The sequence below is a fragment of the Silene latifolia genome, chromosome 11 (genome assembly GCF_048544455.1).
Source record: "Silene latifolia isolate original U9 population chromosome 11, ASM4854445v1, whole genome shotgun sequence".
Lineage (NCBI taxonomy): Eukaryota > Viridiplantae > Streptophyta > Magnoliopsida > Caryophyllales > Caryophyllaceae > Silene > Silene latifolia.
In genome coordinates, this window is record NC_133536.1 from 200,558,210 (window position 1) to 200,571,392 (window position 13,183).

The 13,183-nt window shown below is 39.7% G+C and overlaps 1 protein-coding gene across 1 annotated transcript; it reads left to right on the forward strand.

Moving 5' to 3' along the window:
• The first annotated feature begins 3,463 nt into the window (after positions 1-3,463).
• Positions 3,464-4,387, forward strand: LOC141614666 (uncharacterized). Its single transcript, XM_074433411.1, has one exon. It carries the CDS (start codon positions 3,464-3,466, stop codon positions 4,385-4,387), a length of 924 nt encoding a protein of 307 aa, XP_074289512.1.
• The last annotated feature ends 8,796 nt before the right edge of the window (positions 4,388-13,183 follow it).

The window sequence follows — 13,183 nt, forward strand, 5'->3', positions numbered from 1 at the left end:
GGCTTATGGGCTTTGTATTAGACCTTCATATAAACAGCTAGAACTTAGATTAAAAACCTAAGTTTCATTTGGGAGCATATCTAGGTTATTTTTAGAGAGAAAACTTGTTTCAATTGTAATCCTTCCTCAATCAAGTCCTAATCTTTCCTTAATCAAATATTAATTACGTATTAATTTAGCTTAGCATTTTTTTTTGGTGACGAGGGGGTTGAATCCCCCCCGGGCCCAATTTTTTAGCTTAGCATTAGTTGTTCTCAATTGTTTACATTTAGTATTGGGTTGTATTTTGAAGATTGGTGAAGATTATTCTTCCATTTAATCCAAGATTGCAACTTTATCTCCTAATTGGTATAATTCTTCTTTTATTATTGTCCGTCTTTCAATTGTTTACATATTTAAGTTGCTTAATTAGTTTTTCTTACAAGCATGCTTTCCTTTACATGTCACATGTCAAAGCTTTCCATATTTCATGTTGTTTGTTACCAATATGTGTGAGTAGTGCCCTACGAGGATGGAGGGGGATCTCATATAGAATTGTAGGAGAGGATTATGACATAGGAAGATTGAAACCATTGAGTTTATGCTTGTTGATTTTATCATGCACACAAGGTGTTTGTGAGAATGCTTGCGTGAGGATTTAGGCATTTAAACTATCATTTCTACTTGTTGGGTGAGAACTTGATTAGTAAATAGGAAACACATGTTAAAATCGTGGTTGAGTTAATTAAGTGAGGACTTCATCAATCTTAACTTAAGGGATAGTCTCACATCGAGAGATCGAGTCTGTCCCTTGCTTATGCTCTTTGGTTTTACCCTTGTACGTGTTTTTCTCTCCTTATCTACATGAGTGAACCCGATATCCTGGTTCTCTTAATCATCATCTTTCACCATCTTAAGTATTTAATCAATTTTCTATTGTTTTAGTCTATTTCTTTTAGTTAACTTAAACCAACTTCAATTCTTAATCTTGAACTAAACTAGTAGATTAACAAACTATCTTAGAACCATAATTCCGTCCCTTGGGTTCGACCCTCACATCTACGATGAGTTCTCGTTATACTTGCGAGGTTACAAATATAAGATTTGTTTTACATTAAGTTTTTGGCGCCGTTACCGGGAACGGCGATATTGGATAGGATTATTTGTTTTCATCTAGGCTTAGTTCTTTTAATTGTTGCTTGTTTTCTCCCTTTGTCCTAGTGCAATCTTTGCATTAGAACTATTTGATCTTTTGTTGAGTGCATGAATAGGTGTTACATAGGACCTCTCTTCCCCCTTGATCGTGAGATCGAGAAGACTTTTCGGGAACGAAGAAGAAAAGCTTTAGCGGCAATTCGTGGATCTCCACCTTTCATTAACCCGCCCAACACCCCAACTTCCACAATTGAGAACCCAAATATACCACCCTCTTCTTCCACCTTATCAGTTCTCCACACTCTACACAACTCTCCACCAAACAACTGTCCAATCAATTCTCCATGAAACTCACCAACACATTCACAATACTCCACCCATACCGACAACACCGAATCTCCACGACATAACCTAGTAAACAACGAGATGGAGGATCAACCTATGGGATACTACAATAGGCCGGACCCCAACCGAGCTTGTTCGACAATCAACTATGGAGCCCTTGCTCCTAACACCTTTGAGCTTCGGCACCATGTGATCAACTACATGCAACAAGATGTGTACCATGGGATGAAAAGTGAAGATGTCCATCAACATCTCACTACATTCAAGGAGAAAGAGGGTTCTATCAAGCATAACGGTGTAACCAAAGAGCAAATGCTTCTAATAATTTTCCCTATCACTTTGAAGGATAATGCCAAGAAGTGGTTTAATTCTCATGAGCCGGGTACATTTACTACTTGGGAGGCTATATCTAAGGCCTTCATCAACAAATTTTAACCACCATCTAAAATCGCAAGGATTAGGCATGAAATTCAAACATTCAAGCAAAGACCTATGGAAACTCTAAGTGAAGCTTGGGAACGTTTTAGAGACCTTCTATCATCTTGTCCACACCACGATATCCCAAAATGGATGACCATCCAAACCTTTTTCCGGAATATTGAACAAAGGTTTCGGGATATGATCGTGGCGACATCCGTGTGGCAATTTTGAGAACATGGACAATGCTTAAATCAGGGAAATGATTCAAAATATTTTCGAGATGGAGAGTAGCTATGCAAGGGATGTGGCCTACAAGAGTGAATGGCCTTCTAAGATAGAAACGGAATACAAAGCTAAGTTGGATGACTTGACTAAGAAATTTGAGGAGTTCAAGATGGAGAAGAAGCAAGGAGAATTATGGCAATTTCAAGAGGTCGGGCCTAGTCACTCTAAGGTATACTATGTCCAAGAGCCTAAGAATGCTTTGTTCTTCAAGGGCAAGGTGCACCAAGGGTCTCTTACCAACGTCATGCGACTTTCTACCGCGCCTTCCCTAACCAAGATCCTAAACTTTCTTATGCAGGGCAACCATTGGACCCAAGTATCAACAACCACAATACATGCCTCCACCAAAGCCCGATCACTCAAGGCAATACAACAATAATCAAGGTCAAGGCTCCAACTTCCGGAGTCAACGACAACATGACAACCCCAATTAAATTCCACCACATCAAAGAGACAACTACCGCAACTAACAACAAAACACTCCATACCAACAAGGTTATCAACATCAACAAAATCAACCGTACCAACAACCTTTCAACCAACAACAAGGGTATCAACAACAACAAACCTCTTACAGACCTCCACAAAATCAATAATAATTCATTGAACCACCTAGCCCCAACTCTACCCTTGAGAAATTTCTAAGGGATATGGAGGCCAAGGCCGAGAGAAGAGAGGCTCAAGTGGACCAACAATTCAAAAGCTTGAAGACCGAGCTCTCCAATGTCCAAGCACATCAAAGGAAATTTGACTCATATATGGCCAATCAAAACCCCTCTTCCTTACAAAGAGCTCCACATTCATTACCTCCTCAAGGCTCTCATCAGAGATATGGATTGCCACCACACCAATAAGCTCATGTGGTGACCTTGAGGAGCGGGAAAGACTTAGAAGATCCTTACAAGGACTATGAGCCGAAAAGAAAGAGGGATGTGATGAAAGATGGAGAGGAGAGTCCACCCCTCTCACCCACAAGTAGAGTTGACAACATGAAGAAGGGAAATGTGAGTGAACAACTTAAAGATGACGAGAACTTCGTCTTGGGGGAAATTGTGCTTGAAGGAGGTCAAGCAAGAGTGGTTGAAAGAGACAAAGGTAAAAGAAAAGAATCAAATGAAGTGGATACCACCAAGTAAGCTTCTACTTCCGAAAAGACCTACAACCCTCCAATACCATTTCCTAATAGGAGTAGAGCAATGAATAGGGAGAAGAAATTCTCCAAATTCTTGGAGATGTTGAAGAAGCTCGAAGTTTCATTTCCTTTCACCGAGGTAGTGAAATGCCACTCTACACCAAATTCTTGAAGGATGTTTTGACAAAGAAGAGGAGCATTGGAGGAGATGGTCTAGTGGCTCTTAGGGGGCAATGTAGTGCGGTCTTGCTCAACCCCATGCCGGAAAAGCTACAAGATCCGGGTAGTTTCTCTATTACGTGCATGGTGGGTAATGTTAGTATCAAGAAGGAACTTTGTGATCTTGGTGCTAGTGTTAGCATACTTTCGCTCCCTATTGCAAGGAAGGTTGGTTTGCATGACATGATACCTACATCTATGACCTTGCAACTAGACGATAGGTCGGTACAAATACCAATAGGTGTAATTAAAGATGTTCTGGTTAAAGTGGGCAATTTCTATATCCCGGCCGACTTTGTGGTTCTTGACTTTTCGGAAGACCAACAAACTCCCATTATTCTTGGGAGGCCTTTCTTGGCAACCGGGGATGTCAACATAAGTGTTAAAGAAGGAAAGCTCACTTTCAAAGTGGGAGGAAATATGGTAGAATTTTCTTTGACCGGGGCAATTTCACAACCAATGTTTGAGAGTGTCTATTCGGTGGACATGTTAGAAAATGTGATTGAAGATGCAAAGGATAAGTGCTCGGGGGAGCATTTGGAAGAAGACTATGAGGCTCTACCACTACTCCTTGATGAAGATGAGGGTAAAAACCCTCCAAAGGTAGATCTCAAACCCTTACTCCCCTCCCATGAGTATGCTTACCTTGATGAGGCAAACTCCTTCCCCGTTATCATTAATGCAAATCTAATGGCATCTCAAAAGGAAAAACTTTTAAATGTTCTCAAAGCAAACAAGAAAGCCATTGGGTATAGCCTTGTTGATCTCACGGGAATCGATCCTCGAGTATGCATGCACCGCATCACACTTGAGGATGGATCACTCCTTCTGCTCAACCTAAGAAGAGGTTGAATGACAAATCGAAGAAGGTGGTGAGGAAGGAATTTGATAAGTTGCTTGAGGCCGGAATTATATACTCCATCTCGGGAAGCGATTGGGTGAGGCCGGTTCAAATTGTCCCCAAAAAGGGCGGTATGACCGTGGTTGAGAATGAGGAAGGTGAACTCATCTTCACCCGACCGGTCACGGGATGGAGAATGTGTATTGATTATCGAAAGCTCAATTCTGCCTCAATCAAAGATCACTTCCCTTTGCCATTTATTGATCAAATGCTCGAGAGACTTGCAAACCATGAGTATTTTTGCTTTCTTGACGGTTACTCCGGGTTTTTCCAAATACCCATACACCCGGATGATCAAGCAAAAATTACCTTCACTTGTCCTTATGGTGTCTTCGCGTATCAAAGAATGCCGGTTGGACTTTGCAATGCTCCCGGGACATTCCAAAGAGTCATGATGTCTATCTTTTCAAATTACATTGAGAAGTCTATGGAGGTGTTTATGGAGGACTTAAGTGTCCATGGCACCTTATTTTATGATTGTTTGAAAAACCTCTCCCAAGTGCTCCAAACTTGCATCCAATATAACCTCAAGTTGAATTGGGAAAATGCCACTTCATGGTGCAAGAGGGAGTGGTTCTTGGTCATGTCATTTCTAAGAAAGAGATCCAAATGTACAAGGCTAAAGTGGAGGTGATTGAGAAACTTCCCCCACCCACCAATGTCAAAGGTGTGAGGAGTTTCTTGGGTCATGCGGGGTTTTACCGAAGGTTTATCATAGATTTTTCAAAAATCGCTAAACCCCTCACCTCGCTTCTTGCCAAGGACACTCCCTTTATATTTGATGAATCTTGTGTTGAAAGCTTTTGTAGGCTCAAGCAAGCCTTGGTATCGGCTCCAATAGTGCAACCACCCAATTGGGACCTCCCCTTTGAGTTGATGTGCGATGCAAGTGACTTTGCATTGGGAGGGGGTCTTGGTTCAAAGACAAGACAAGAAGCTTCATGTGATAGCTTATGTAAGGAAGACCTTGGAGAATGCTCAATGCAATTACACTATCACGGAAAAAGAGATGTTGGCGGTAGTGTATGCTTTTTAGAAGTTCCGGTCTTGGTTCAAAGACAAGACAAGAAGCTTCATGTGATAGCTTATGTAAGCAAGACCTTGGAGAATGCTCAATGCAATTACACTATCACGGAAAAAGAGATGTTGGCGGTAGTATATGTTTTTTAGAAGTTCCGGCCTTACCTTCTATGCTCTAAGGTAATTGTTTACACGGATCACACCACTATCAAGCAACTTATGGTCAAGAAGAATGCTGAGCCGAGGTTGATACGATGGGTATTGTTGCTACAAGAGTTTGATGTTACAATAAAGGATAAACCGGGATCCGAAAATATTGTTGCGGATCACTTGTCAAGGTTGATAAAAGAAGCACGAGGAGATGTTGATGATGGGATACCCATTGATGAATGGCTACCCGATGACTCTATCTTAGCTGTCACGCACTCTAACCCTTGGTATGCGGATATTGCTAATTACTTGAGCTATAGCTTTATTCCGGAAGAACTTGACAACCAAGCTAGGAAGAAGTTGAGATATGAGTCAAGGAGATATGTTTCGGAAGATCCTTTCTTATATAGGAGATGCAATGATGGAATTTATAGAAGATGTGTCACTCATGAAGAAGGGAAAGCAATCCTTCAAGCTTGCCATGCTACCACCTATGAAGGCCATTTGTCCACCTCTAGGACCCAAGCTCTGGTTCTTCATTGTAGGTTCTATTAGTCATCATTATTCAAGGATGGTTATGCTTTAGTCCATTCTTGTAACTCTTGTCAAAGAAGAGGAAATATTAGGAGGCGGGATGAGATGCCTCTAAACAATATTTTGGAAGTTGAAGTCTTTGATGTATGGGGTGTGGACTTTATGGGACCGTTTCCATCTTCATTTGGCAACCAATACATTTTGGTTGCGGTATATTACATGTCCAAGTGGATAGAAGCTATTGCCGCACCTACCAATGATTAAAGAGTTGTCACCAAGCTCTTCAAGGAGTAAATATTCCCACGCTTTGGAGTACGTAGGGCCGTCATAAGTGATGGTGGGTCTAACTTCATCAACCGCACCATTTATGCTTTGCTCAAGAAATACGGCGTCCGACACAAAGTGGCTCTTGCCTACCACCCCCAAACCAACGGGCAAGTGGAGGTGTCCAACCGACAAATCAAGACTATTCTAGAGCGTGTGGTGAATAAGTCTAGGAAAGATTGGAGTGCTAAGCTCAATGATGTGCTTTGGGCACTACGGACCTCTTATAAGACCCCGATAGGTACAACTCCCTACTGTTTGGTCTTTGGCAAGTCTTGTCACCTACCTCTTGAGTTGGAACACCGTGCAAGATGGGCTCTAAAAGAGCTCAACTTTGACTTAGATGTTGAGGGAAACAAGCGGTTCCTCCAACTCAATGAGCTAGATGAACCAAGGTTGGATGCTTATGAGAACGTCAAACTCTAAAAAGAATGGACTAAGCAATGGCACGATTCTAAGATTACAATAAAAGAGATATGTGTAGGGGACAAGGTCCTACTCTTCAACTCAAGGTTCCAATTGTTTCCCGGAAAATTGAGATCCCGATGGTCGGGACCTTTTGAAGTAGTGACCGTGTCCCCCTATGGTTCATTTGAAACGAAGAACAAAAAGGGTGAATGTTTCAAAGTGAATGGGCAACGAGTAAAGTACTTTTATGAGGGTCAACCTATTGAGACCCGAGGTGAAATTGATTTGGAAGATCCCCCATCCTTGGGGGACGAGTAATTTCAATCTTGAACAAGCTTTGGTTTGGTGGAGTTCCACAAGAACCACCATTTGTAAATATTTCTTTCCTTGTCTTTTTCATACTGCAATTCCAATTCCGTCATTTATATATTTTTGTTTGTTAGCATAGTTGCTAGATGGTTTGCCTCCCTTGGATTTTATGTGGGTATAGTGTTTTTGTGACTTGTGGATAGGTGTTGAGTTAAAGTTGAAACCGGATGATGTTGGAAACCAATGGAAATGTGGATGTGACAAGAGAATTGAAAAGTTGGCACTTGGTCCAACTCGAGGAGAGAGATGCTAAGCTATTGGGCGATACTTGCATCAAGCGAAATGAGTGTTGTCGACGTTGAAATGAGTCCTGAGTGAAGGGTGAAGTGCTTGTTGAAGGATAAAACCTTGCCTTCTTCAAAATATAGGTGATTGGGTTCAAAAAGAAGGCATATTCGGCGTCTCGTGAAAACTCACCAGATGGGCAAAAATTTTCACCAGATACAAAACATGCAAAATGAGCAAAATTGGCATCTGGTGAAATTTCACCCGCCAGGTGAATTATTTTTACCCGGTCATATAATACAAAAAATCTGACTGAAAATCCCATCTGGCGAAAATTTCACCCGTCCAAAAAAAAATTGCAAAAACGCCAAAATTTCCACCTGGTGAAATTTCACCCGGTGGCCCCCACCTACCCAGAATTCATCCCTTATCACCCACCAACTCATTTATCTCCACTTATTTCACATAAACACTACCTCCCTCTTTAACCCATCTTCACCAAACATCAAAACTCAACCAAAATCCTTCCTTTAATCTGTTCAAACACCATCATTCCTTCATCAAAACACAAAAATAATAGCATTTTCCGCATCTACTCTTCATTTCCTCCAAGATCTTGATGTTTATTTTTGGTTTCGTCATACCAAATTTTTCATCACCACTTCAAGGGTGCTAATAAGTTGTTGTGGAGCACTTTATTTCACAAGTAGGGTACTCTCTCAAGATACTACAAGGTTTTAACAACAATTTTTGGGACAAGCAAGGAGAGGGCAACAATGGCTTTCAAAAGACCACGATCAACCCGAGCCGCTGCAAATCCGCCTACCGCAATGGTCAGCCACTCAAATTCCGCTCTTCCTTTTGTCTATACTTCCACCGGTATAGCCTTTAGTAGTAGAGATTTACTTAATCGATTTGTGATGTTTTTAGATAAGACCTATGAGACTACCCGGTGGGCTCATAAGCCCACCTTGACTAGGATTGGTATTAGAGATGATGTAGCCTAATTGTGTCAGAGAATCGAGATTTCATTGTTTTTTGATGTCGCGGATGACACCTACCCGGCTCTAACTAGTGAATTTTTCACCACCTTTAAATTGAGCATTAAATCGGAACCTCCAATTGTTAAATTTCAATTATGTGGAAATTCAAACCGCTTCACACTTGAGCAATTTGGTGCACTTCTCGGGTTGCCTCACAACCCACATGGTGGGTATCGTCCGGGCCAAAATAGGGAATGTCAAAAAATCCGCGCCCGGTTTTGGCTACTCATTTCCCGGAGGAGACGTTTTAACGGGGGAAAAGAAAAAAATCAATCTATTAAGAACCCCATTCCCCGATATTTTGGTCGTACTCTTGCAAATTCTGTTTTTTCAACCGAGAAACCCACCATGTTTGTAGTGCCTTAGCCGTCTGTTTGATAGAAGACGCGGTCACCAACCGCGCAAGCTCCCTCAACCTCTCGGAGGTCGTGGCAAGATTTTTTCATGGCATAGCCACCAAATCACTACGAAACATTGCTTGTGGGGGTGTAATTTCATTGCTTGCACGACCTTTGGGGTACAATACCTCATACTTTACCCCGTGTCCCCAAGACAAATGGTTAGACAATGTCTATTTGCGATGGCTCTTATTTGATGACAACCATGCTTTATATGAAATTACCCTAACCCGAGCCATCCAACTACCGAATCCCGCTTGGGTGACGCTATCTGACCATGTTAACTACGGGATGCCTAGGAGGACCGGGGAGTTTTTAAGGAAGGTGGCCATTGGATCACAAAGACTTACATCAATGTGAGTGAGGAATGGGATTATGGAGATAGTGAGTGCTCCGACTCGGAGGATAATGAGGGAGGGGAGAAAGAGGTACAAATTAACCAAGTCGTGGATGACAATGTCGGGGCCTCCACTTCGGGCACAAGAACACGCCGAGAGCCCTGCCAACCCACACCTCCCATCCAACCCCATCAATCCCCTAACCATCAATTCCCTCACCATCAATCACCTCACCACTAACCCTCCCCACAACAACTTGAACAACAACAATTTGACCAACCGCACCAACCTATTTATGACTTCTTTGGCACCCCGGCTTTCCAAACTCAATGGGATGAGATGTACCGCAACACTAGAGACGCCTATGAGTACTCCTACGATGCTCTTGAGATCGCTCAGGCCAACCAAGCCCGACTCGATAAGACTTGGGACATGGTTGTGGAGAATAATGTCATGATCCAGGAGACTCATGAACTCTCCATGCACACCAACCGTATGTCTCTCTACAATCTATCTCAATTGAGAAGCGTTTAAACTACCTCGCAAGCCAACCAAGCCGCGCTTCTAGCCCAATTTGAGCAAGCGGCTCAACCCCCAAAACTACTACCCCGGCCCCTCATCATAGGCCACTTGGTAGTAGTAGTGTAGGAGCCTTATTCCCTTCATATGCTTGCTCCTTTTAGCTCATTTTGGGTTGTGCTTCTTTTGTTGGTGTTTATATCTTGCTTTTGATTGGTTCGGTCTTACCATGTTTATCATTGTTTTTCTTGGAAGAATGAGTAGATGTCGGTGTTTTTTGCTCTCACTTTGCAAAATCCAAATTCCCACTTAATCGGTACTTCTCCCCCAAATCCAAATTTAGCATACTTTAGTTTAGCTTAGCATAGATATGTGTAGTGTAGTTATTCGCTTTCATCATGCATCATTTAGCTAGTTTTGCATTAGTTCATTTGCATTTGTAATATATGTTAGCTTAGTTGCATTCATATACAATACCTTGCATTGCATTTCAAATAACATAATTTCATGCATTGCATTTGATAAAAATCAAAATACAAAAAAAAAAAATTGAAAAAAAAAATCCTCAAAAATAAGTTTTTCCTTTTCAAAAATGCCTCATAACCACACTTCATCCATCATTGGATGTTGTAAATAATAAGTGTGTGGAGAAGGCCAAAAACACACACACACACACACACACACACACACACACAAAAAAACAAGTTCTTTACTTTTTCGAAAATTCAAAAACAACAAAAATATGTTATTTCATTTCAAAAACAAATTTCAAAATCCCAAAATATGTTATTTATTTTTCCTATTCTCTCCCTATACTTTGTTCTATTGAGGACAATGTAAATATTAAGTGTGGAGAGGGAAATATCCACTTTGTGCATATTGTTAATAGTTGTATATATCCACTTGTATATATTTGAGAAAAAATTCCAAAAATGATTAAAAATTTCAAAATTTCAAAAAATTCAAAAAATATCGCATTGTATACATTTGTGTTTGGCTAACAAGTGGCATAGGTACATTGACTATCCAAGGAAAAAAGGAGACTAGAAGACCGCTTGATATAGACGTTCTTATCTCTTTCTCCTTTTCCGCTCTTTCTCTTTTTATATTGTTGTATAATATGGAGGAGGATGGGATTTTGTGCCTTGGATGTTCCCTTGGGGAACTTGTGGATTGTTGGTGTTGATGTGTTGTTAGGATTAGTCAAACTTGTTGCATGTTTCAATTCTTGTTTGTTTAATTTCCGCATGCATTTGTCTTATGTATATATGTGTCGATTTTTAATTATAGTCTTGCACTTAGTTTGTACATAAATGTTTTGCATAAAATGTGGTCAAGGGAGGGAAGCGAATACCCCAAGGATGAGTATATTCCAATTGTGCTTAACTTACTTGTTTATTCGCTTGTTCATTTATTTCATGTTCTTGGCTTAGACTTTTAGCATAGATAATCACTTCAATCTTAGTGACCGACTAGACTAAAACGAAGACTGAGACCTATAAACCATATCTAACACACCATCTCTGTGGATCGACCTCCTTACCCTACTACATTCATTAGTTTGTTATTGAGATTATAAATATTGTTTGCATATCGAGGAGTACGACAAACTCGGTATCAATTATACAACTGGAGATATAGTAGTATTTGTGAAAACCTCTAGAGATTGGTAAAAAGAGTGAATAGGAATAAAGTGTACCGGAATAAAAATAAATGGTGATTTTGGTAGTACAAAAAAAACCCTCTAGGTTGGTAAAAAGAGCAAGTAGGAGACTAGGAGTAAAAAGTTTACCAATGCATTTATAATGAAATCGAGTAACACTAAACAATGAATATCTAAAGATAGCGATTTTTCAAACTATTAAAGGAGTCGATTGGTACCCTGCTCATAACACATAAATTGTAATTCATAGTATTTGCAAAATTAGTGATTTGTGTGTTTGCCACAGTTCTATGAATTATAATTTTATAGGAAGTTGTTTACTTAGCCTCCTATAGTCTCAAGTAAATGGGACTTCATTCGGAATTCACTTCTCACATTCCAACCAAATCACCATCTCTCAATTCATGTGAAATTCGTAATTATCTAGTACGAAGTGCTTAACTTGTTAAACAAATGTCCAACCAATGTTAAATAAAAATAGATTTAAAAACCTGTATATGAAAAATTGACGTGTTAATTTGTTTTTATTACATTTAGTTGAAATTTTTGTGAATTTTTTGTTTCACAAATAGATTTTTAGCGTGTACTTCAAATAACTTATTAATAGAACCGTGATATAAATAATATTTTTTTAAGATATACGTAGTATTGTTGGTATGTTAACCTCAAGTGGAAGGATGAAAGTTGAGAAGAAATAATAAGAAAATAGATTGCTAAAAAAACCTAGCCTCCATCAATCAAATCTGGCGAGATCCGTTTGTCTGTCTCTATTTTCGGAGTTTTTTCAGTCGGAGAGAGTTGCATATTATTCAATACTGATGGGGTATATATATAGTACATGGATGAAGGGTGAATCAGAATCCTAAATACATATATAATGAGTGTAAAGCTCAATGGACATCCACACTAACTAATATTTGTTACGGAGTATTTCATAACAAGATAGCGATACGGCGCCACCCGGTGGTACTGAAACTCGACGCCACCCTAATTAATAAAAATAAAAAAATATATTATAGTTTCGATTTGCGCCAACCCTTTAGGGGTAGAAATGTAAAACTAAAGTAAGATCTTCACCCTAACTAAATCACCAATCACCTAATACATAATCAAGAAATTTTGCAGGAAAAAGAATAAAATTTGGATATTTTCCATGATAGAAACTACTGCAAAATGTTTTAGATTGAAGGATGTAAATTACGATTTGCACGACATTATGATGAATTGATGACATCCCAAGTTTGTTTATCCATCATCAACGTTATATTCTAAAGATTTTCATCGTTTGCTATATCAACAAATTTCTAGCACCGTACGAGTTACGACGTTAATATCGAATTTTACAAAAGTAATTGGTTTTAGAACTAATGTGCAAAAAACTACGAATTCGTTGGAGTCGATTTGAGTTTGTGATTAGCTTCAGATTATTATATTTACAACTCAGATTCCAATTCAGGATTTCAACTCGAGTTATTTTGCTACGCACCTAACTCCACGTCAAATTATAGCTAGAACACTCGTCGGCTTAGTTTAAATAGTTTCATTCTCGTTGTGCTATTTTTTTTCTACTAATCACAATGGTTAGCACTAACAACTATTGAGCATCATTTTAATGGTGTTTCGGTGGAACAAGGCACCTACACATCACACAGCTATTCATATAATATTGTTGGAGAAAATCAAGGAAATTAGAATATTGGAATAACAAGACTAAAAGAGAACACCACATTCCTAAATCGTCCTTTCAGTCTCAAAT